At 35.5% G+C, this 24,985-nt stretch overlaps 2 protein-coding genes and 1 long non-coding RNA gene across 3 annotated transcripts; 1 reads left to right on the top strand and 2 right to left on the bottom strand.

Moving 5' to 3' along the window:
• Positions 1-7,274: 7,274 nt before the first annotated feature.
• On the top strand, positions 7,275-10,706 carry LOC130740058 (BTB/POZ domain-containing protein At1g67900). The gene is made up of 4 exons (XM_057592554.1): positions 7,275-7,767; positions 7,865-7,934; positions 8,060-9,328; positions 10,038-10,706. The coding sequence occupies exons 1-4, from the start codon at positions 7,709-7,711 to the stop codon at positions 10,542-10,544; spliced, it is 1,905 nt and encodes a 634-aa protein (XP_057448537.1). The 5' UTR covers positions 7,275-7,708; the 3' UTR covers positions 10,545-10,706.
• A 1,546-nt stretch (positions 10,707-12,252) lies between these two features.
• LOC130735746 (uncharacterized) lies at positions 12,253-13,327 on the bottom strand. The gene is made up of 2 exons (XR_009018556.1): positions 13,086-13,327; positions 12,253-12,963 (listed from the first exon to the last, which is right to left on the bottom strand). It is a non-coding gene; the product is annotated as an uncharacterized LOC130735746 (long non-coding RNA).
• Positions 13,328-20,481: 7,154 nt separating this feature from the next.
• LOC130737093 (uncharacterized) lies at positions 20,482-21,601 on the bottom strand. The gene is made up of 2 exons (XM_057588863.1): positions 21,065-21,601; positions 20,482-20,922 (listed from the first exon to the last, which is right to left on the bottom strand). Exons 1-2 carry the CDS (start codon positions 21,599-21,601, stop codon positions 20,482-20,484), a joined length of 978 nt encoding a protein of 325 aa, XP_057444846.1.
• Between the last annotated feature and the right edge of the window lie 3,384 nt (positions 21,602-24,985).

The raw sequence follows: 24,985 nt of genomic DNA, 5'->3' as shown, positions 1-24,985 counted from the left end.
CTTGTGTCCAACAACAAGGGATTCCCTTAACAATGATAGCTTCCATGGAAATTACCTATATAGGCTTATGTTAGGGGTAACCTCGTTCGTTTGTGGACAAGTTAGTAGTTATACAATTAACCACCCAAGTCATTTCAATTTTCGGTGTCTACCAAATTATTAAGGGAATTAATCAATGTTGTCCATTTTCAACACCTATAAATTAAAGTAGTAAAATTAAAAGTTGAAGCTTGAACACAGTTGCATGGCTTAATGGCTTATAGATCATTATTCATGTCCTTTGAGTCTGACTTGTCCTGCATGCTCCTCCCTCCCTCTACATTATTAATCATTTATAAGAGTTGTTAAATTGTTGCACGATCAGACGGTCTCTGTCGTGGCGGATTCTGCGGCAGTACAATATGGTGTGCCGTATGGGATGAATTTGTGTTAGTAAAATACGGTGACAATCATTTAAATGAGACACAAATTACAGATACGTGTTTGCAAAAAAATGGTGGGACACAAATCATTTTTATTTATTTAAATGTTATCTTAAACTTCTTTTCTCTAGAGATATATATCTAAGGTAAGCTAGCATGTTAGTCTTTGATCACGTGAGAAATATTTTTTTAACTATTTGAAATTATAAACTTACTCTTAAACTAATTTAATTAAGGTAAATTCTGTGGTACCCAGAATTTTTTTTGGGTGTGGTACCCCATGTGATATTTTAAGTTATAATTTTACTGAAAAAATGCGAAAAAATTTATTATTGCAATTTTAAAAAGGTTAATAATCGACTTAAAGAATTAATAACATAGACTTTTTAAGCTTGTTTATGTTATATAATACACAATATGAAAATTACGGTTTTTAGTTTAACTCGCAATTCAGATAGATCATCTAAATTTCTTTCATGTTAGGATCTTCTTTCTTCATGCTCCACCTATATTAAACCTTTAAATCTTCCTCCATCCTCTTTCTCTAAGTTTGAATTGTATGTTTTCTATTGCTCTATATCATTTTAGGGTACCACGCCTTGATCTGGATTAAGGTATCACAGCAAGCACCTTTAATTAATTATGGTATTAATGTTATCTTCTTATTTTTACGGGTTAATCCTCTACTTGGTCCCTGTCTTTGACTCGCCGTCTGAAATTAGTCCCTCCCCGGAAAATTTACAAATCTGGGTCCTCTCGTTTGCAATAAGTCTGGAGCAGGTCCTCGCCGGAGCCCGGAGCTCCGGCGAGTGATGAATAGGCATGCTGACTGGGATAAAAACGCTGACGTGTCAAGGGAAAAAAATTAAAAATTAAAAATAAAATACAAATTAGTTTTATTCAATTAAAAGTCCCCCCCTCCCCCAAATTAACCCAAAATCATCTTCATCTTCACAAAATCATCATCTCCAAAGGACCCAGAAATTCATCTCATCATCTACTACTCCTTCATCTTCTTCTTCATCATCAAAGGAAACCGAATTACAGAGTTTCAGAAACAACAAACAGGGTGCAAAAATACAGCAGGAACAACAGACACAACCCTACAATCTTCACCCTCACGCTCTCCACCCAAAACCCTGCAATCTTTCAAACTCAAAACCCCATCACTATGAACCACAAAATTCCCAGAACCCATAACCCCACCATCGATTCCCCCCCCCCCCAACTTCATCCAACCTAGAAACCCAGAACCCCTCAATTGCCACTATGTTCTTCAACTTGTTTACTGGGAAGAGGAAGATGAAGAGGATGTGGTGTCGGTTATGGCGAGGTCAGCTTGGTTCGTGGTGCTGCTACGGTGGTGGTACCGCGACCCACCACTTCGATCTACCCCCTCTTCACTCCGATTCGCACCTGGGTTTGAAGGTTAGGGTTGCGGTGGGTGAGAATTGATGTGGGTCGATCTCTTCCTCTTTTGCAGGTTAGGGTTGCATGTGGGTTAGTGTTGGGTTGAGGTTGCATGTGGATGAGGGTGAGGGTGGGTGAGGCCGTGAGGGCACCACTTCGATCTACCTCTCTTCACTCCGATTCCCAACCTCCGCCACCAGGGATCCTCCGTCGGCGGAGATTTCGGCGAGTACAAGCCTCTGCATTCCTCTGTTGATGCAAAGCTTCAGGCCATTTGTGAAGGCTTGGCTGAGATGCAGAAACAGGGGAAAACAGAGAAGAAGTCAGAGAAGCCTCAGAAGAAATCAAAGGTGACAGCGTCCAAGGTGGCTCCGCAAGAAGGTTGTTGTTGAGTTGGATTGCATGTGGTGGGGTGGGTTGCGATGGGTTCTGGGTGGGGGTGGGTTTCATGGGTGGGTCGCGGGTGAGGGAGGGATGGGTTCAGAAGCTCTGTTTTGGAAGAAGTGAGGGTGGGTTGCGGGTGAGGGAGGGTTGCGGGTGAAGAAGCTGGAGCAGGAACACAGATCTGTTGAAGGAGGTGATGAGGAAGAAGATGATGTGATAGAGAAGATGAAGATGATGAACATGGAGATGAGGAGCAGGAACACGAATGTGTTTAACTTCACCATTTTTATTTTTTTTTATTTTGGTAAATTGATTTTGTGAATTAGACTAGGGTTAGATAGTTAATTAGATTTTTTTAGTTAATTGGATTAATAAATCTGAATTCTATTTTATTTTTTTATTTTTTATTTATTTTTAAAATCCACGTCAGCGTTTTTATCCCAGTCAGCATGCCTATTCATCACTCGCCGGGCTCCGGCGAGGACCTGCTCCAGACTTATTGCAAACGAGAGGACCCAGATTTGCAAATTTTTCGGGGAGGGACTAATTTCAGACGGCGAGACAAAGACAGGGACCAAGTAGACGATTAACCCTATTTTTACCAATTACTCTATTATTCAATGAAAACATTGAACGTGAACAAATCTGAGAGTTGTGTGGAGGTTGTTGGTTGTGGCATTGGTTTAGTGTGGTGGCTTTGCATCAGTGGTGCCCTGCAAGTCTGCAACTCTGTATTTCACTCCAGCACGGGGGATCAGAGGAGGTGGGTGAAGGAGGATCTTGGAGGAGGAGTGAGCGACAGAGGCGTCAAAAGAGTGAGGGATATGATCACGAAGGGTGAGGGATATTCTGATAATTATAATTACTAGCGTTTAATTTTTTTTCTCACCAGGATAATATGACCTGCTATCCTAGTTCAGCGACCTACTTTACCATGTCATTTTACTTTTTCATGAAAAACCAGCTATCACACATGCCGTTTCACCCTAGAAGCCAATTGTTTTGTCATACTAGCTAAGTGCTCTATATCTCTATATAAATCAAATTGAAATGGAAAAGCTGGAGGTCCCAAAGATAGAAGAAAAAGAAGATCATAGGGCCCTACGCTGTCGGCTGGCTACCCCGTTGAGTAGCATTGAAAAAGACCCGTTAACAACAGCTTCTGTGGCTTTCCTCTCCCACAATATCCCACACCCATCTTTATTAAACTTTTCCTCTATGATACAATACATGTATTTTTGTGGTAATTAACTTGTATTGTAAGAATTCCCTCCTACTTATTAGCAAACTCCATTAATTCATTTTCCATAATTAAATTCCATTTGTATCGTTTTCTTCACATGCACGAAGCATTTGATCGATCGGGGCAAGACACCCACTTGTATGGTTATGTAGCAGACACTGATTGAGCCAACACCTTTCACGACTTGTCGTTTTGCAGCATTTATGACCACTTTTGGTTTTGGCTAAACACACAATTGGTAGGCAAGTACTGAAGTTAGAGCACAAACTCTTTTTCCAATAATAAATTCAAGTGCCCACCATTGTCGATGATATGTATCTTCTTGTCCTTAATTCTATGCTCCAGAACATCATGCTCCTGTGCTTTGATTGAAAATACAGTCCATTCCCTGCCCGAGGGGTAATGGTAAGCTCATAGAAGCTGTCCTTCCTATATATTGTCAACATTTGTAACACAATAGGTCATGACTGAGCTGTGTCAATGATTTATTGCAATCATACACACATGGATGTGTTGACATACATATCAATTAATTTTTGTATATAGATACATTTTTAGCAATTAACCATTAGATTAAACATTTAAGAGCTAAATGCATTTATTTAAACGTTAGAGACTAAGTTACACGTGACCTGAAAATCAGGATTTACTTTTTTCCCCTTCTTTAAATGAACACTGCAGATATATAATATAACCCTTAGCAAACAAAGAGTATCTTTCTTGTAATCTATGTTGCTATTGGCTTCTAAATTTCCCCCCTTTTTTCACTACCTATGGTGTGTGATCATACGACAGCGTTTGGTAAGACAAACGTCCACTAAGTATAAATGAAGCCTAAGATCGAGCAAAGTAGGAGAATCATGGATCAATTGACACCCTATTTGTTCCTAGTAGAATTTGCAGGGGCTAAATATATTAATATGCTTCTTTTGATGATTACTTAATTAGAGATGATCCATCATGCCCTTTTAATATTTAGTTCAACCTTTATAGCGGGGGGGTGGGGGTGCCCTTAATGCTTGGTCCGAATTGATGAAGCCTATGATTAAACCCTGAATCCCTCCCCCCTTTTTCCATTCTTACTCTCTTTTTATTATAATATAAGCACATAACATATAAAAAAGTTATAATTCTACAAAAAAATTCAATAATGAAAAATAAACACCTTATAGTAGGGACTAGCTAGGGACATAAAAAAACACTTTTTTCCTTCAAAATTTTCTGCGAATTTTGCTTCAAAATTATTTGAAGGAAAATTTCGAAAGAAAATATGTAAGAAATTAAAATATTATTTTTGAAGAAACTTTTGCAGGAAATAATTGTTTTTGCAGTTTCAAATTGCCGCTAAGTAACAACTCCTAATTTGGAGCAAAATCCGCAAGAAAATGTCAAGCAAAATCCGCAAGAAAAAATGTGTTTTTTTTAGCATAAAATTCATATAAATAACACTAGTAATATATATAGTACTGTAGTTCAATATGCAAGGTGGTATATATTAACGATCATGAGTATCATAAATTCATAATTCATATGCTCGTATATATCACACTGCTTTAGCTTTCAATTTATCTATTACGGAAAGGAAAAACATATTTACACAATTCATTTTCAACTCCACTTGAGACATAAAAGAAAAAATAGAAAGAAATGAAAGATATGATAGTAAAATGCGGTGGAAGAAAAGAAAGAGATAAAAGAAATAAGAGAGTGGATAAATCAAAGCTCATCACTAAAATGCCCTCATCGGTGGAAATATGTTAGACAACCCTCAAAGGTTTGTCATAGCCTCACCCCATTTATAAAAAATGTTAGGCATATACTTTTTGAGAAATATATATGATTAAGTAAAAAGCTGGGCTCAGGTTATAAAAAAAACATATTGATTGGATTTTATGCCGGGTTGTTTGCATAATATTATTTTTATTAACTATATAAATAAATGAAAATCACCTAATTTGTAGAAAAATTTAGTAGCATGTTAGTTTATTAGACTGCGGTCTATTAATCTGTTTGCGAAATGTCAGGTTTGAACCGTATAAAGTATAAACTGAAAGAGAGAGAATTCCCCAAATATCCGAAACCACAAGTTATTGCATCGTTAGAATCCAAAGCCAAAACAAGGGTGTGAAGACGACCCTCAACTGCCAGATTAACACATTTTAACCATTTCCATTAGACAACCGAATTGAAAAAAGATTAAATGTCCACCACCAGAAAGCTTGACTTTACCTTATCAAACACCAACATATCAGGAACAAGCAGCCTCGGGTTTCTTCGTTTCACTCCAATAATAGGGAAAGAGTTTCAATCTTCAGGACCATTTACATTAAATGAAAATGAATGCTCATCACAAAAGCAAAGAGAACATTTCAAAAGAGATAAGAGATGGCAGTTTTGTTATTTTTGGAAAGCCTAAGGGCGAATCTTCACACATGGCTTTTTGCATGTATAAAATGAAGCTTGGATTGTTATTTAGTGATGGAGGTAATGTGAAAATCATGTTTAATACTGATAATAGTAATATACAAATCAAAGTTTAAGTTTTCCTTTCAACATTTCCTTTAATATTCATGACATTCCTTTTCATTTTTTTTATGTTGCCTTTAATATTTTAGGCAGCTTCTTAAAAACATTCTTCTTTTGAGAGGGTGGGAAATATAAGAGATGTACGAAGATGCTTATAAAAATAAATTAGTGTTTCACTTAAATAATCATCTGGGGTACGTACCTTACATTTAAAAATTAGAAGAAAATGAAAGAGATTTTGCATTTTGCAGTGGGTAGTGGCAATGATGAGAATATAAGAGCACAAGTGGGTGCAGGATAAGCAGTGGGGCTAGTTGCCTTTAGAATTGCACGCTGCCAATGGCAGTCTCCATAGTTGCAAAAAAAATAAAGCCTCAAACATCACATTCTTCTTCAGAATAACAAAGCAAGATTTGCTGGAAATCAAAAAAGGTTACATAGTTTTTGCTATACGAATCCAATTTTTGTTATGACTGATTGGCAGCTTCTGTGTTGGGAGAGTATCCAGATGCTCTTAACGTAGGTTGTAAATTAATGTCAGTCTGAACTTCCAACCCTTTCTTTATTTCAATTCTGTAAAGTAAAATTTGAGCGAATTTGGATTTGGACCCTAAAAAAAAGTTAGTTTTTTAGTTTCCAATATTTTTTGGGTAAGCCAAAAATTAGATTTTAATAGTTTCAGATTAACTTAAATAAAATATGTAAAGTTAGTCTATATGTTATATTTTGTGCTGGTTTAAACCGTTAACGTATTTTGTAGCGGTTAAAGTCTTCGTTAATGCATATAAACCGTCATAAAATGAATAGCAAAGCCTAAATTCATATATTCCATTAATATTCTGGAGCTAAAAAAAAAAAAAAGAAATAATTTTTTTTAGAGAAACTAAAATTTATTTCACTGTTAAATTTGAGATTTAGTCATAATTAAGACTCTACATCTCTCTCCCAAAGTGTATTGTGTGGGGATCGAATTCGAGAGTTATTCTGTCACACTGAGTCTGTGTTGTCAACTGAGCTACCTCTCTTAAGTATTTCACCAATATTTTACTTGTACTTTAAATATATTTAAACCTATTATTAAATATAACATTTTTCAGTTTGCACACTTGTTTGTTGTTGTCTTATTGAGCAGCTAAGCCATGCGTGCAGCAGATTTATTTTACTGCACACCTTTGTATCTATCTGATTAACTTGGTGGGGGTGTGACAAATATGAGGATCTGAATTTTATGAGATTGCATTGCCCTTTGATCCTATTCATTTAAAATGTCAAAATCACTTCAAGGGTATAAACTATTTGACTGAATGAAAGGACATAACTTAGGTGTGCTTGATCTTCTGTGTTTCTTTCAAACCATTTATGTCATCCCTCCTACCTATTTAAACTACTATATATTATTTTCCTCCCACCACAAACCTCTTGGTTTTCCTTCCCTCTAAAGAACTTTTCACATCTTCTCTCCTCCAACAAAATTCTATCTTTATTTCTCTTTTATACATTTCTCTGAGTTCTGAAGTTTTCTTGAAGCACTCAAAAACACACTTGTGAGGTCAGAATCTAGTGTCCACTTTGATCTTGCTAAGCGGGAAAATCCACAACTTGGTATTTGTGTAGTAGAGCTTCTTTCACTAGCTATTAGATTCCCTTCTTCTGTGTTCTACTGCAAACAGCTTGTGCTCACTGCTTAGTAACACATGATTTAGAGAATAAGAAACTGAGAGCCATGAAGTTCATGAAATTGGGATCTCGTCCTGATACTTTCTACACTGCAGAGGCAATAAGGTAAGAAATTAATTAATCACTTTGATTCTTTCTTTCTTCTAAGATGTTTATCTTCTGGTCTAATAGGATTAAGTGTATATCTTCTCTTTATTTGCAGGTCAGTGTCTTCTGAAGTTTGCAGTGACCTTATAATTCAAGTGAGGGGAACTAGATATCTTCTTCACAAGGTATGACAATGACAGAAACTCTTCAAGTTCTAATAATTTCAGTTCTATATCTATTTTCTATCAATTTTTACTTGTTGTTCTCATGTAAAAAATTATCTGAAGTTCATGCTGATGATGATGTACAGTTTCCCCTGCTATCAAAATGTCTGCGCCTGCAAAAGCTATGCTCAGAATCTCCTGATTCTTCTCCACACCAAATAGTCCAGCTACCTGATTTCCCTGGAGGGATTGAAGCATTTGAGCTTTGTGCCAAGTTCTGCTATGGAATCACCATCACTCTAAGCCCTTACAACATTGTAGCTGCAAGGTGTTCTGCTGAGTATCTGCAAATGACCGAGGAGGTAGAGAAGGGGAACTTGATTCAAAAGCTTGATGTTTTCTTCAATTCATGCATCCTCCGTGGCTGGAAGGATTCTATAGTGAGTCTTCAAACCACAAAAGCATTGCATTTGTGGTCTGAAGACTTAGAAATTACAAGCAGATGCATTGAGGCTATTGCCTCAAAAGTTTTAAGCCACCCCACAAAGGTGAGTTTGTCTCATTCTCACTCCAGAAGGGTGAGGGATGATGTTTCATCTTGCAATGAGACTGAAAGTGTGAGACACAAATCAAACAAAGGATGGTGGGGTGAAGATTTAGCAGAATTGAGCATAGACCTTTATTGGAGAACCATGATAGCAATCAAATCTGGTGGTAAAGTTCCCTCAAATCTCATTGGAGATGCATTGAAAATCTATGCATCTAGATGGCTACCAAATATTACCAAGAATGGACATGTTAATAGAAAGCAAGTAGCTTCTGATAATTCTGACTTAGACTCAGCCAGTGAGATAACCTCAAAGCATCGTTTGCTTCTGGAATCAATAGTGAGCTTGCTTCCTGCAGAAAAAGGTGCTGTTTCTTGTAGCTTTCTTCTGAAGCTCTTGAAGGCATCCAATATTCTCAATGCTTCTTCATCTTCAAAGATGGAGTTAGCAACAAGAGTAGGGCTTCAACTTGAGGAAGCAACCGGGAATGATCTTTTGATACCCTCACTGTCTTACACAAATGACACACTGTATGATGTTGAATTGGTGATGACCATATTGGAACAGTTCATGGCACGAGGGCAGAGTCCCCCAACTAGTCCTCCAAGGTCTCTGATGACCTTTGAAAGAAGGAGGTCTCGTTCAGCAGAGAATATTAACTTTGAATTTCAGGAGAGTAGGAGATCCTCTTCAGCTTCTCACAGTTCAAAATTGAAGGTGGCAAAGCTTGTGGACAGGTATCTTCAAGAAATTGCAAGAGATGTAACTTTTTCCTTGTCCAAGTTCATTTCTCTTGCTGAAATTATACCAGATTTTGCAAGACAAGACCATGATGATCTCTACAGAGCTATTGACATTTATCTCAAGGTAAAACTGTTTGTGTTTTCTAAATATTACTTCATTTTACTCTCAAGGTAACAAACATGTAAGAAAAAATAGTGGCTGAACACATTTCACTTTCACATTTTAGGATGTGAGACAGAATTAGTGGATAACCAACTTTCTAGACCACAAAATGTTGTCTTATTCAAAACTGATTGGCAGTTAGGTGTAGACTGACCCACCATAAATTTAGCCCTGACTGAGTCCATGCTCTGACTGATGACATAGTTTCAGTATGTATTCAGGTTTTTGTGATTTCATTTGGCTAAAAACATGAAGATAAAATTGCCTGTCAGAGTTGTCATAGTGTTCCATCATATTACTACAGTTATGTCCAGAAGATTGGAAAAAGAGGGAGAGGAGATGCATGTTCTTTATTCCTTCACATGATTGACAGTGTGTCTCCCCTATTTTCCAATTTTGACCATTTACAACCACTCCATTTAGCTAAATTCCACCTCAGAATTTCTTAAACGATGTAACATGTGTGTGTTGAGAAGTCTCACATTAACTAGAAATATGACCATAATATTTCTTATAAATGTAGAGTAGCCATCACCCCTAGCTAGGTTTTAAGATAGAATTAGGCCTAACTCAAATTTTAAGTATCTCACTGTCAGTTCAGTAAAATTTCTGGCTTGCAGGGATGTTATATTTTACTTAAAATTCTGTGTTGTTTAATTGGAAAATCCAGGCTCATCCAGAACTCAACAAGAGTGAAAGGAAAAGACTATGTAGAATACTTGACTGCAAAAAACTGTCAATGGAAGCTTGTATGCATGCAGCACAAAATGAGTTACTCCCTCTAAGGGTTGTTGTGCAAGTTCTCTTCTTTGAGCAAGCTAGAGCAGCAGCAACTAATGGTGACAAAGTGTCTGATTTACCAAGCAACATCAAGACATTGCTTACAGCACATGGAATTGACCCATCAAAACACACAGCACCCTTAAGCACTACCACAAGCATAAATGCTGAGGATAATTGGAGTGTTTCTGGCTTCAAGTCACCAAAGTCAAGGTCTTCAACTCTGAGGATGAAGTTAGCTGAGGATCATGATGATTTAGATGAAAATGGTTTAGCCAATGATGTGATTGGAAGAAATTCAAGATTTAGAGGAATCTGTGCTCTTCCTACACAACCCAAAAAAATGTTTAGCAAGTTGTGGTCTGCAAATAGAGCAGCAGCCACTGAAAAGAATTGAGTGAATTCTGTTAATTTAAGTTCTATTATGGTAAGGGTAATTTAGAGGGTAACCTATTTTTGTTTGTGCAAAATGCCATGTAACTTGTAGGAAAATCCAAGAATCTAAATGTATGTGCAATGTTGATGTAACCTGTGATAATAAGATATGATTTTCTGAACACGAGGGGAAATCTCTTTGGTAATTCTCATGTCAAAAGCTGTAGTAGGAATCTTAGGTGTCAGTGACAAATCGTGGGGCCATTGTGCTGTGTTTGTCTACAAATCTGCAACACCTGTCTCGTCATATGCTGTAGCTCCTTGGTTCTTGACATTGTTGACAAAAAAATTCGCATTTTCATGTGCTTCACATAATTCAAATCTGTATTATCTGATCATATTTGTCTCATTTATTACTTATTAGTATCCACACAGATTATTAGTGTATTTGAAAACTCATTCAGAAAACACAATAAAATTAAAATCGTGGTGGATAAAAGCAATTTTGCTTAGCTTTCGCATGTGTGGAATTGATTATACTCATCTAGAGCCAAAACCAAACATACACTATCTTGTCCTTATTGAATTGATATCCAATTATGAACAAGATTTGATGCTTTGTGAAACATAATTAAAGTTCAACATGTGTTTATCATTCTTGTTGGAATAGAGTTGTCTCATTGATCCATCATGCTGAGAAACAACACAATCTTATCATCCGTATGAATGATGATGTGCAATAGCAACAAAAAGCTGACTCAAAAGTAGGAATGAAAGAATAATATCTGCAATTGATAAGATATGTTTGCTTCTAAATAGCTTCTAAATGACAACTTAAAACTACTTTGTCTATTTGATTTAGGTGGCTATGCATGGTTCCTTTCAGATAAACACTTCTGATAAGCCTATGATATCTGTATTGACTAACCTATGCATAAAAGCACCTTAATACAGGTGTTCCATCAGCATTACTGAATAAATTTGTCTAACAATTATTGAGGCCTTGAAGTCATACATAGTACAATGACTTCTCTTCAATTTCACAAAATTATGTTGCTGAATCATTTGACTTTTTAATTGGAGTAGATCCATTGATGAAGGTCACTTTCATCCTCCTACACACCCATGCAGTTAATTATTAACAATTTGATTTTTGTTCAATCTGCCAAACTGAAACCAACCCATCTCACTGTTTTGGTGACTGTAACTGTGAAATAATTGAACTTTCAAAGTTTTAACAAACTGCTAAAGCTGTAAAGCATAAAGAGAATCATATAAGCGGTGGAATGGGAGTGGCAGTCATCATCATCATCATTGCTGCAATCATGGTCAACAGTCAACACTCATCTAGGTTTACTTGGACATGACCAACTGTTATGAGAACATGCCTGCTATTGTATACATAGGTCAATGTTAATTAGTATGATTACATTGACAAAACTTTTGCACTATTTATTTGATCATTTTACATCATACATTGAAAATTTAATAATTAGTCTAGAAAGTCCTGACATCAACCACCATAATGCAATCTCCTAATTCCTAAAGGGATTCCATCATTGCTAAATCAAAATTGAAGATCCAGAGATAAAATTTTGACAGAAAATTATGCAAGGTGAGTTTTATAACATGTTGGATGTGAGTGTTGTTTATACTTTAGAATTTAGATGCTTAACTACATTTTACTTTCTCAGTGGTTACAAATCACAAATCACAATCAGATTGTAACGTTTCTTCAAAAATAAGTGCCTAATTTGATTCTTACTGAAGTGATTCTTGTCCATGATACAGAGCAACCTAATGAGTTAAGGAGCAATCCCCATCTATTACCTAAACATACAGATTTTCCCAACCATTCCATTATTCCAAGGCCACTGGATTATAAATTGTTTTACATAACTTGCTAATGTTTTTCAATCATTCATTAAACATTAATATGCTAAATGCAACGCTGGCAAGCAATAGATATAGACAGAAGGAACAAACAGTTCAACAAGATCAATTTATCTAAATTCAGATAGAAGATCAATTGATCTAGTTTATCTAATCCTTGTTGGCATCACCAGTATCATGGACCATAGAACTAGAAGCATTGGGCTAAGAGCAAACAACATTAGTAAATTATTCAACATTTTCTTTTTCATCCAATGTGAGACTTCTGACACACATTTGGTATCCCAACAGCATCCTGGCGTGTAGATGACTCCATGCTTTTGGTCCTCTGGAAGCTCGGGGTGCGGTGTAGCCTGCACCGGAAGGAACCAGCATGTGTGGTTGGAGAGCAGAGGCAATTGGTCTTGGTCATGCTTGGTTGCCTCATAAGCTCGCCTTGTGCACTGTGAATCTCCATTAATCCAGTAGTATTGACATAATTTCCAGATGAAATCTCAACTTTCATATCCTTTGTTGTCATCTTGTCACCTTCCTCTCTCCTTCAACACCTGAATTAAAAACTAGACATAAATAATGGGATCAAAATCAACTAATTAAGCTCATGGCTATTTCAAACTTTCAATCAATACTATGTAACTTGTCAAAGAGCTTGAAGTTTCAGGAAGAAAACCTTGTCAAATACGGTGACAAAGAGATAGACAAAAGTTGATAGGAATAGGAATAAGAATAACACATATGCAATGTATTTTATGAACAAATTATTTCTTTCTTTCTTTCTAAGTCACGGGTGTGAGTGTGAATTCATTGGTGCTCCCCACCTACATTATGATCACTGATTTTGGACATGGTGATATTAATATATGCTCTTCAACCACTAGTGTCTGGTGACATGAAATCATATCATGAAACTTTCCCTATATATCTTTATCTTTTTTATGGAGTTTCATTGAATCATGATGCAAAATCAGCTTCTCTATACAAATTACAAACTGCAAATTATGGGTCCCCCACACCCCACCCACGCCCTGTGAAACAGTGAAAGTATAGTAGCATGCATTGGGGTTGGGTGTCAGTTAGGTATCGTTTCCGGTGTGGGACTCATTTTGCAATTTAGTATGATCATATCATATGCATATCTCGATGGATAAAGATGCCTTGCCATACAGCATCTCTTTGTTCATCTTTTTGTGATGATGACGACATATGATAACATTGATATGTGCACAACAACTTTCTTTGCCGATTGCAATGTGTTGTGACGAAGTGAGCAATGATCCTAGTCTCACATCAACATCTAGTGTGAAGAAAAAAGAAGGTAGAGAAAGTAGGTACTTATCCCAATCTCACATTGAGTAATGTGGAGAAGAGAAAAAAAAAGTAGTGTTAGTATTATTGTTGGAAAATTAGTAAGCACTTCAAAAGTTTAACATCGCACGTACATTGCCTATGTGATGAACTTACTTATAACTTATATATTAATTGTGGTGGTAAATATGTTTAATGTGTTGCGATAAAGGCATTCATTCATATAATCTCTATCACAATCATTTAGTGTATTAAGATTGAATTACTGTGTCATGACTTTAACTAACACTTTTGAGATAAAAATTGTTATTGGGTAACCATGATAAATTTATTGGATGTTTGTTTATTTATTATTTGTTTGTTTTTCTGCTTTTCATAGACGTGCTTCCGCAATTGAGGAGAAATAATAATCAATTTTTTTTCAAGAAAGTAATATTAATGAAAGGTTGAAATCTTGAGTAAAAAGAAAATGAAAGATTGAAAACAGTACAGTGGCTTTTATTTTTGTCCAGAAAGTTTTTTATTTTTTCTTAGAAAAATTTGTTTTGTTCAAGTCCCGCTACTTTTTTTTCGTCAAAGTCTGGTCCATTAGTGAAGCCTAGGTTATTTTTGTCCACTTCTTTTATGTCCAACAGCTAAGTCCATCAGTTTCACAGCCCAAATATCCACCTTATTTCTTAGCAGATCTCACTTCTTCTTTTTACTCAAACGGAAAGACTAGTTTGACCCCAAAAAAAAAAACGGAAAGACTAGAAAAAACTGTCAAAAGTTAACTTTTTTTTATGTCATTTTACAATATGATGATGATAATAGATTATTGAGCTAATGGTTTAATGAAAACTATATGAACTTTCATCACTACTTCAATCCTAGATGTTTAAAAGTTCAAAGCACATTTTATGTAACGTCCAAAGGTAGCACACCGTTATTTTTTCACTAATTAGTCATGAATTTACATAATTTATTTTGGTATATGAAAATGCATGTAAAAAGTTATATGACAATAATGACATCACCTAATTAATAAATTATTTTTTGAAAGGTTGTGGGTTTGTTGTGTTGAAGTAACAATTGTGAATGAAATAGTCTCACTTTGGACATGTAAGTAAGAGTTAAGAGTTTATAAGTGGAATGATTTACTCTTCCATGACTTTAAGATTTTGTGGTGAATGTATGTGGATGATGTCCTATACGACTTATATTGCATCTAGCCCATTGTGTAGATGGTAAATTTCCAACCCCTTCATGAGTCGTAAAACTGTGAAAAGTAGTGTTCTGTTGCGCCACTCTAACATGTTACAGTGGGTTCATAAGTCGTAAAACTGTGAAGAATAGCGCTATGCCACTCCAACATGTTATAATGAGTTCATGAGCCGTAAAACTATGAACAGTCACGTTCCGCCACTCCAACATGTTGTAGTGGGCGTTGGTGGGATTTCTTGTAGTTGTGGTTTTCAATTGATGGTTTTGAGTTTTCGGTGCTGTGTGTTCTTTCTGTTGGTTTTCACATTATTGGTGGTTTGTAGGAATAAATTTTTTTTGGTTACATTGTAGGAATAATTTAATTATGAGTAAAATACACTCCTCTCCCTTGAGGTTTGTCAAAATGACACCCAATCCCATTCTTAACCAAATTCTACACTCCACCCCACTAAATCTAACAAGTTAACTACATGTTAAAAGATGCTAACAGAATATTCTCTTTAATTCCAAACTAATAAATTTAAATATTTAAATAATTATAAATTAAAAAAAATCCCTTTATTATTTTTTATTTCAAGAAGTTTAAGATATTTACCATTAAATATTTTCACAATATTGTATAGGAATATCAATAACATTTAAGTTTACAAATATAAATTTAGACTAAACAAATACTTTTATTTTTCTTTTAACCTATTTTCATGATTAATTGTACTAACAAAATTCCATGATTAATTAGATGACATTGATTCCAATTAAAAGCCCGAAAAAAAATTATGATTGTTCTGGTCACCTTCTTAATTAGTATATTATTAGCTTCATAGATTGGTTGCACTTGCAACATGCAATATTATCTTAGCAAATAAAATGGAAAATGCAACAAATAAGAGATGGTTGTTACTTGAACTGTTTGGTCTACTAGAATAACTGAATAAGGTATAGTTTCATATCTCAAAAAAATGGATTTAAATTCTTGATAATCTCAATCATATGATGTTGTATGTCCTCGAATGATAGCTCAAGTGGTAAAAGCTTTGAGATATATGAATTGGGTGTGGGAAGTCTTAGATGATGCAATTTATCTTTTCAATTTACCAATAAAAAATTAAAATATAATTTATATATCTTAAAATTATATAATCTAAGATGAATTTTATGAAGAAAAAAGTCATCTAATATTATAAATTATATTGTGAGAATATTTGTAGCTTTCCTCAACATACATATAATACAGTAAATAGTTTCAAATAGATTATTACAAAAATATTAATCGTAAATTTCTTAAACTTTTTTAAATAAAAATAACATTAAAATATTTTTTATATTATTTGAAAATTTAAATCTATTAGTTTGGAATGAAAAAGAATATTCCGTGAGCATCTTTTAAGATATATTTAACTTGGTAAAGTAAGTGGGGTGGAGTGTAGATTTTGATTAAGAATGAGGTTGAGTGTCATATTGGCAAACCTCAAGGGAGGGGAGTGTATTTTACTCTTTAATTATTAGTTATTCATGTAGAATTTAAATTTTAATAAAATAACTCATTTTTCGCCACAGTTTCATTCAACACAGAGATACTATATAGAACTAGCGATAACACATGTTATTGTGATCAAAATTCAAACTCTTCATTACACTTTTAGAAAAATATAGGAACAGAAGATAGAGAAATGAGTAATATAATATGTGATTTGATGAAAACAGAAGATTAAATATATAAAAATGAAGTGAAAATAACTCGTAAATATATTCTTAACTCTAAAAAAATGAGCTTACCCCAAGACTAAGTGATAGAGTACATTCTAACTTTTTACCGCGAATCAATAAAATCAAATCTCACATATTTTTTTGACTAATAACATAATTAACCCTTGGATTATATTATGCAGAGAGAGAGAGATTTGTAGTTTGTAGAAACTAGAAAGTACATCATCTGTTTCTGAACTGTGAAACCGACAAACATGGGGATACTCGTCTCATCAAAAGATTTCTACATCCATTCTCTATCAATCTTACATATCCTCAATAATCCTCACAAATAGTACCCGTACTCCTCTTCGTCTATTTTTTTAACAACAAAATTGAATGAGGCATGGCTACAAATCATCTGCATGTCGCTTCATGGATTTAACAATTAATAGTTTTTTATTTCGACAAAAAAAAACAATTAATAGTTTTTTTTTCTGAAAACAATCAATATAATAGTCAATCTGATGGTACCTCCATTACACAAGAATTAACGAGTGATAACTCAAGTGGTAAGAGTTAGCAGCATAAGGGTGTAGTGAGATGAATGATGAAAGATTCAGGGTTTGAACTCTGAGGAGGACTAATTTACTAATATCAGTAACAACTAACATTTAATTTGTCTTTAAAAAAAATTATTGGAGGATGACAATTTTTAATTTGAATTCAAAATCCATAAAAATGTATAGTTTTTAGTTTTACCTAAATCACAATTTTAGGATTATTTACACAAAACTAAGCACACTATTTATATTATCTAAGTAACATTTAATTTAAGACAGTGGCTCCTAAAAAAATAATTATCCAAATCTCAGATAATATCTTCCTAATGAAAGTAATAAGCAAGTTCTATCATTCAATATAGTGGCATAATTGTTTGATTAGTTATAATAATTTTTTCCTTGCAATGGATGTTTCACTATAAAAAATGTTGAAATAATGACATATTATTTTTGGAATTTTCTTACAATGCCACATGGCACACGCTCTTCACATATAAAATTTCTAAAAGTTTTGTTAGGGTTTTCGAAAAATTACTGAATTATCTTCGAATGATATCTCAAGTAATAAGAGCTAAATGATATGTTTTTTGGGTATGAGAGGTCCAGACATCAATCTTTAAAGGTGCAATTTATCTTTCTTTGATTGAAGACATTGTTTATGGTTTCTTCCTTAGCTCTTATGGCTCCTCTCTTTCAATCTGCTTTAGTTCATTGATAACAATATATATATTTATAAATATTTTGAAAATCAATTATTTGTAAAAGATTAATATAGAGGATTGAATAGAATTACACATTAAACAAGCTAGCTCTTTTTTTCCTCTTACTTCTCCTTCTACCCATCTGATTTTTCTTTGTGTGTTTTCATTTTCCTATCTCTCATTTAACCTTCCTTCCTATTCTCTCCCAATTTTTTTGACCAAAACAAAACATTAATTAACTAAAAGAAAATTGATTGTTCACACTTCCATTAATTAATATTTCATACACAATAATAGAGAGATATATAAGAATTGATGATATATAAAAATTAGAAATTTAATAAGTGATGTGATTAAAACAAAAAATAAGTATAAAGAAAATTTCGTGAAATGAAAAAGTAAAATGAGCTTGAATATATTAAAGTTATAATTAGAATAAAGGGAGTACATAATCCAGAGAGAGTACGTACCTTTGCATTGGAGAAAGCAGTATGGCGGCAGAATGGCAAAGCTTTTGTTTTGTTTTTGTTCGGAGGATAACAGAGGGATAGCATTAGCATGTTTCAAACGTAGGTTTGCTTCGACATTTTTGGATCTCGAAGAGGTATATTACTACATATAGCCTTCAAGATAGTAGTAGGATAGGCCAGGGTGCAAAGAAAAGCTGCCACCTAAACAACATACACACTCAGATTAACTACACCTTTTGGCTGTTTCCATTAATTGAGGGTTATTATTTTTAAGTTTTACTCAAATATCTCATATCTGGTTAGTGATTGAAAAAGTTATTATGATGTGCTTTTGTTTTGTTTTGTACTTAATTAATTGTTCCTCTTTCGTTACGGAGCATTGTCTTTTCTTTTTAAGTTTAGTTGTTGGAAGAATAAGTTTGTGTTTGAAATTATACAGTGAAAATAAATTTAAAAATTTATTTTTATGTAGATAATAAGATAGAATTATTTTTGAAGTGTAAAAAAAAATTGTGAGTGCATGCTTATAATAAAATTTAAACTATTAAACATGAGAGATATTGAGAATAGAGAATGAGATAGTAGAATATATATATATAAAAAGATATGAGAAATTTTATAGATAGTTTGGTATGATAGAATGAGAAGTTAAAAAATAATGTGAACATTCTCTCATCTTGTTTGGTTGAATAGAAAGAAACGAAAGAGAAGATATTGAGGTTCCCAAGGTGTATGCTTGTTGTCGAGTGTAGGTTGCTCAAGGGAGACTCTTTTACCAAATATTGAGTGTCTCGGCTATCCGTGGTATCAATTAAGTGATATTGACCTGAATCCTTGTCGAGAGTCGTGATAGGGAAAGATGCTTCAGGTTGGTTTCAGCCGCTTGGCCGAGGAGTTACACTCGAAAGGTCAAATGACTGAAAAGATGAGAGCCATACCTTGACCTTTGACTCCTTATGACGTACCTCCCTACACAAAGGCGTATCTTGGTCGTGAGTAAAGTCGGCCCAAGGGGATATACCTCGGTCGCGCAAGCCAACAGGTGAGTCCTTGCCTCAGTATGAGTGTATCTGGGTCTTGAGTATGAATGGTAAGCTAGATATAGTACAATTTATTTTTTGCCTTGAGATACAAGTTAGTTTACAAGGGTGTGCGGATGCATGCCTGAATTTTTTTTTCCTACTTCAGAAAACTAACAACAATAAAAAATGAAATACTAAGAAATTGACAAACGATCCCCCAAGACGAGGATCTCTAGGTCCGGCGGCGGAGCCTCCAAGAGACACAAATTCATGGACGGAGACGAAGCACCCTTTCTAGCTAACCAATCAGCTGGTTGATTACAGTCCCTACTTGATGTGTCCCTGAGGATTAGCTCAAGTGGTTAGAGTTAGGGGACATAAGGGTTGGGGAGGGGAAGGTTCAGGGTTCGAATCCTGGAAGAAAAATTTGAAGGAATTTTTTAACTTACTAATAACTAACCCCTAACATTTGCCTAAAAAAAAAAAAGTCCCTACTTGATGCATGCCTGAAAATGATCTAAACAAAGTGTAAAACGTTAGTATGTTAAAATAATTTTTTTATAAGGAATGAATTTTAATTCATTTACGATTCATCTACTCTTTTATTTATATTTCTATTATTTTCTTATCATTTCACTCTATTTTTTTTCTGAAGTACTACAACCAAATTTGTAATGTGAACAAACATTAACCCATAGATTATACGGGAGGAGAGAGTGTATTTTGATCAATCTTGCAAAAGAGATTTGTAGTAGGATATGCTGGTGGATAGCAATAGTAGCATGACCTCTATATACAGTATGCACTTCTTCTACGGGAGGGGCCCCGGAAAGAAAAAATGCCGATCAGAGATTATTTTCACACTAATGATCTGGTAAGCTAGCTAGCAGAGGAATTTTAATGAAAAGCTGTTGTGATTGAGATAGAATCACAGTGAATAAAAAGCATCGTTATTGGTATTCACGAGCATTGGCCACACGATTACCATTGTTCTTTGTCTCTCTTTAGTAACGTGTTTGGATAAAAGTTTTTCTTTAGAATAAGTTATACCATTTACGAGTGATTGACATAAGTTTTGTGTGTTTGGATTTTTTTTTTGAACTCAACTTCGTTCAATTAAGAAGAAATATGTGTCGCAGAGGCCGATACATCAGTTTGGACAATGCCAATAAGTTGAGGAGGGACTTCCTCAATCCACACACAATCACCCTGCGAAAGCGATAAAGAAGCTAAACAGTCGGCCGCACAGTTGCCGGTACGGCGGACAAATAACAAAGCAAAGACATCAAAGATTGAAAGAAAAACATTACAATCCCTAACAATAGAGTCTAAATAAGAGCAACCACCGTTACGTTTCCAAGCATCAACTAGGAGAGAGCAGTCGGTTTCCAAAACAACCTTCCTGAACCCAAGATCTGCAGCCATTGTCATCGACCACCGCATGGAGAGAGCCTCCGCCGTCGTGGGCGACAAAACCGGACCATAATACGAGCAAGCAGCTGCAAGAACCTCGCCACGGCTGTTACGGGTAATAAAACCAAAGCCACCATGCCCCGCCTGAGAAACCGAAGCATCAAAATTAATCTTGCAAGTTGCAAATACCGGGAACTGGTCGGGTCCAATGCGTATTGTGTTGCTGACCCTGGCGCGCTGGTATCATGGCCGGTCCCGGGTGAAGGAAGGAGCCCCGACGAAGCACCTGGTCCACCGTCGCAGCTGTATCATTGAAGACCAGGTCATTGCGCGAGCACCAAACCGCATACAGAATTTCTAGGAACGATCCCAGTGCTTCGTCATCTGCAACCTGCAGAAACTGGAGAAAAAAGTCACGAAAAACTTGTTCTTGCTGCAGGCGCAATCCCAAACTACTTGCAAACCAAGTTGCTTTAACCATGGGGCAGAAAAGAAGTGCATGATGCACTGTCTCAGAAGCTGCTTGGCAACGAGGACAGATCGGGTCCAAGTCCATTCCACGTGCATGAAGCACTTCACAAAACGGGAGAGCTCCCAAACAAGCGCGCCAGCCCGTTTCACGACACCGAGGAAGGGCGGGGGCTTTCCAAAGACGCTTCCAGGCCGTGGAAGGCAAGGATGGAACCGTGGATGCCATGCCAGCAGAAGACTCCTCCTCTCTTTGCAAGAACTGGTAGCCAGACTTGGTGGAGTAGAAACCATCTGGTGTCAATGGCCAAATGCAAGTATCACGTTGCGGTACCATGGGCAAGGGAAGCGCCATAATGGCTTGGGCCGTGGGTGGGCAGCAAATGAATTCTATTAATTGCTTATTCCAAACTATAGAGCCTGGTAACAGCAAATCCGAAACCAGTTTAATCCCAAGCTCTTCAGATAAGGTCTCACTGAACACCAATGGAGAAGATCCCGGCACCCACTTATCCCTCCAAGCTCGAATATTTCTACCATCACCAACCTTCTAGAAACCACCCTTCTCAAGAGTATTTCCGGAGCGAAATATTCTAGACCATGCGTAGCTCGGACGCCATCCTTTCTTGGCCTAAAAAATGGAACCTCTAGGGTAATACACCGCTTTGAAAACCTTGCCAAGTAAAGAATTTGGACAATTCACCAAACGCCACCAGTTCTTGGCTACCAATGCCATATTAAATTTTTTAAAATCACGGAAACCAATTCCACCACGATCCTTAGACTTACATAAGGATTTCCAGTTTACCCAATGCAAAACACGCTTGGAAGCATCACCGCCCCAATAAAACCGGCTAATCATACCTTCAATCTCTGAGCAAATACCATCAGGCAATAAGAAACAAGACATGACATAGGATGGAAGAACTGGTGGCGTTTGGTGAATTGTCCAAATTCTTTACTTGGCAAGGTTTTCAAAGCGGTGTATTACCCTAGAGGTTCCATTTTTGAGGCCAAGAAAGGATGGCGTCCGAGCTACGCATGGTCTAGCATATTTCGCTATGGAAATGCTCTTGAGAAGGGTGATTTGTGGAAGGTTGGTGATGGTAGAAATATTCGAGCTTGGAGGGATAAGTGGGTGCCGAGATCTTCTCCATTGGTGTTCAGTGAGACCTTATCAGAAGAGCTTGGGATCAAACTGGTTTCGGATTTGTTTGGATTAAAACTTACCAAACTGAGTTTATGTTAACTTGAATTTACAAAATTGAGTTTGGATTAAAGTAGTTTATTATTGTAATGTGATTTATGGTAGATTCCAAATCCACCTAAAGATCACCACTTCATAGTGTTAGATTAAGTATAGATGTGATTTTACTATTTTAAGTCAGCACATTAGAATTTATTATGTTGAGTTTGTTAAACTATATATACAAAATATGAATCAATGAAATAAGTCACGTATTGGATGAAATAGTAAGTGAACAATTTATAAATATAAGGAATCACTTACTATGCCTTAAAATTTTGCGAGGAATTTATGCGGACAATGTCCAAATTATTCCAAACTCGATCATGAGCCATCAAACTATGATAGTCTCATGTTCCGCTATGCCGCTCTTATGGAGTTTATGAGCATGTCATGATTGTAATACATTGAGTTGAACGAAATTAGATACATGATGTGATTAAATGTGAGAGAAATGAAAGATAATATACATGATGTGATTAAAAATAAGAGATATCCATAGTATATAGAAATAGGAATTGTTCAGGGTCCCACTATTCCAGGTGGCATTTGAATACCTATTCTTCATCAGGATCCACGTGGCATCTTTTCAGCATTTTCCATTTTCTTTTTTCTTTTTTCTTTTCTTTTTCTTCTTCTCTCTCAACTTTTCAAGTTTCACGTTTCAGCAATTTTTCACAGTCATTTCTCTCTCTCTGTCTTTCAACTCCTTACGCTGCTAGATCTGAGCGACATGGGAAAGGAGAGTAGCAGCGTTTTGCGCCTCACCTCATCCACCATCTCCTTCATCGCGTAACTCTCTCTCTCTCTCTCTCTCTCTCTCTCTCTCTCTTTATTTCCTGAGTGTAGATCGCTAATTACTTTCCTTTCTCTAATGCATTTTTAGGAAATTTCATCGTTGATAGCGTTCGTCGTGCTGCCTCTCATCAAAGGTATCACCGTTCTCTCCGCGTCATCCTGATTTCTTCTTCATCCTGTTCTTTCAACATGGCCAGTGCTATGATCAAATATTAGGAGTCATAGACACTCAGATATGAAGACTTGATTTAGGGATTTTGTTTTTCAGGACTTAATTTAGGAATTTTGCTCTATGGTATTTTAGTTTTCCCCTGATTCGATATAAACCTGGATTTCTTTGATAGTGCAATGACCATGGTGGGTTGATTTTTGGTTACACAATTCTTGATAATAATAGTCCATGGTGGGTTGATTTGTATTTACCTTAATTTTGTAGTCAATTATGTTAAAAATGATTCATTTTTATGATGCATTGTTGTATTCTGCTTCAGCAGTGAAGGAAACAGAACATGTTGAAAGTGAATCCTGTGCAGTGTGTCTACGTCTGATGTGTAAGGGGGAAACGGTCCGGTCGCTTCCTCTATGTAATCACAGGTACTATGCTGATTGTATTGGTGCTTGGTTGGAGAAACCCTTTAGAGAATCTATGATTGGTGTGGTACAGATTTTTACTGATCTATTTGTAGCTCTTCTCTGCACAATTCTTCCATCTAGCATCACTGAGTCTTTCCCCTTGGTTCATTCATATTTGTAACTATTTATGTAATGTTTATGCAGAATAGATTTAAATTGGGATTAGTCCCATACATATCAATTGCTGATTTTTTTGAGTCTTCTGGAAACTTGCAATTTTAGGTAGTTTTGCAGTTTGGCTTAGGTCTATACTCAGTGATGTGATCACTGTACCGAAAAGACATTTTCTCCACTTTTGTATTCACATGAGTTCTACATTGTCAGATAAATGATGGTTTGTTACTTGTCTTTTTTATAAATCAAGAAATTCATCATCTTAATTAAAAAATGTATAGTTATATCTGTCTGACTGAATTTCTTTTTATGTGACTGTGTGTTGATCAAATACAGATTGATTTAACAATGTTTAATGGAGAGATTTTGTGCCAGTTATAATTAATTTGTTTGTAACTGTTGTTTGGTTTATTTTAGATACTAAAACTTGATTTCTATGGGCTATTGTTTTCTTTTCTAATCTGAGGGCCAGAGAATACAAATATAACTTTGCTTTGAATTTTCTGTAGCCAGATGCATTTCTTTGCTCTGTCAGTGACGTGAAAGTCAGCAACACAGTTGATCAAAGGGGGCGAAATGTTATTGCTGGTGCGCTGAGGTGAGATATTTCGGATTATAGTACATGATTTCTATGTTTCTGATTTTTTTCTTATGATTCTACACAAAATCACTGTAAAATTTGTTATAACCACTTCCCTTGACAAAATTTGAATTTCGAACCTCCTTCAAATTAGGGAATTTCAAACCTGGTTCATCTCAAGATTCTTACTTCCAGTATTTGATAAAATATCTGAATTAATTTTCAATTATTTTCTCTTTTTTGACCCTTCTCTTAAATTACTCCACCTATCAAGCTTCAGATTAGGGAATTCAAATTACGTTTGACCAAATCATTCCCTCCTATTCCTATGAAAATCAAACCTGATCTTTTTAAAGTGGAAAATTGGG

Source organism: Lotus japonicus, chromosome 2, assembly GCF_012489685.1.
Source record: "Lotus japonicus ecotype B-129 chromosome 2, LjGifu_v1.2".
Taxonomy (NCBI): domain Eukaryota; kingdom Viridiplantae; phylum Streptophyta; class Magnoliopsida; order Fabales; family Fabaceae; genus Lotus; species Lotus japonicus.
The sequence above is the reverse complement of the archived record's forward strand: the minus strand, read 5'-3'. Positions and strand labels throughout refer to the sequence as shown.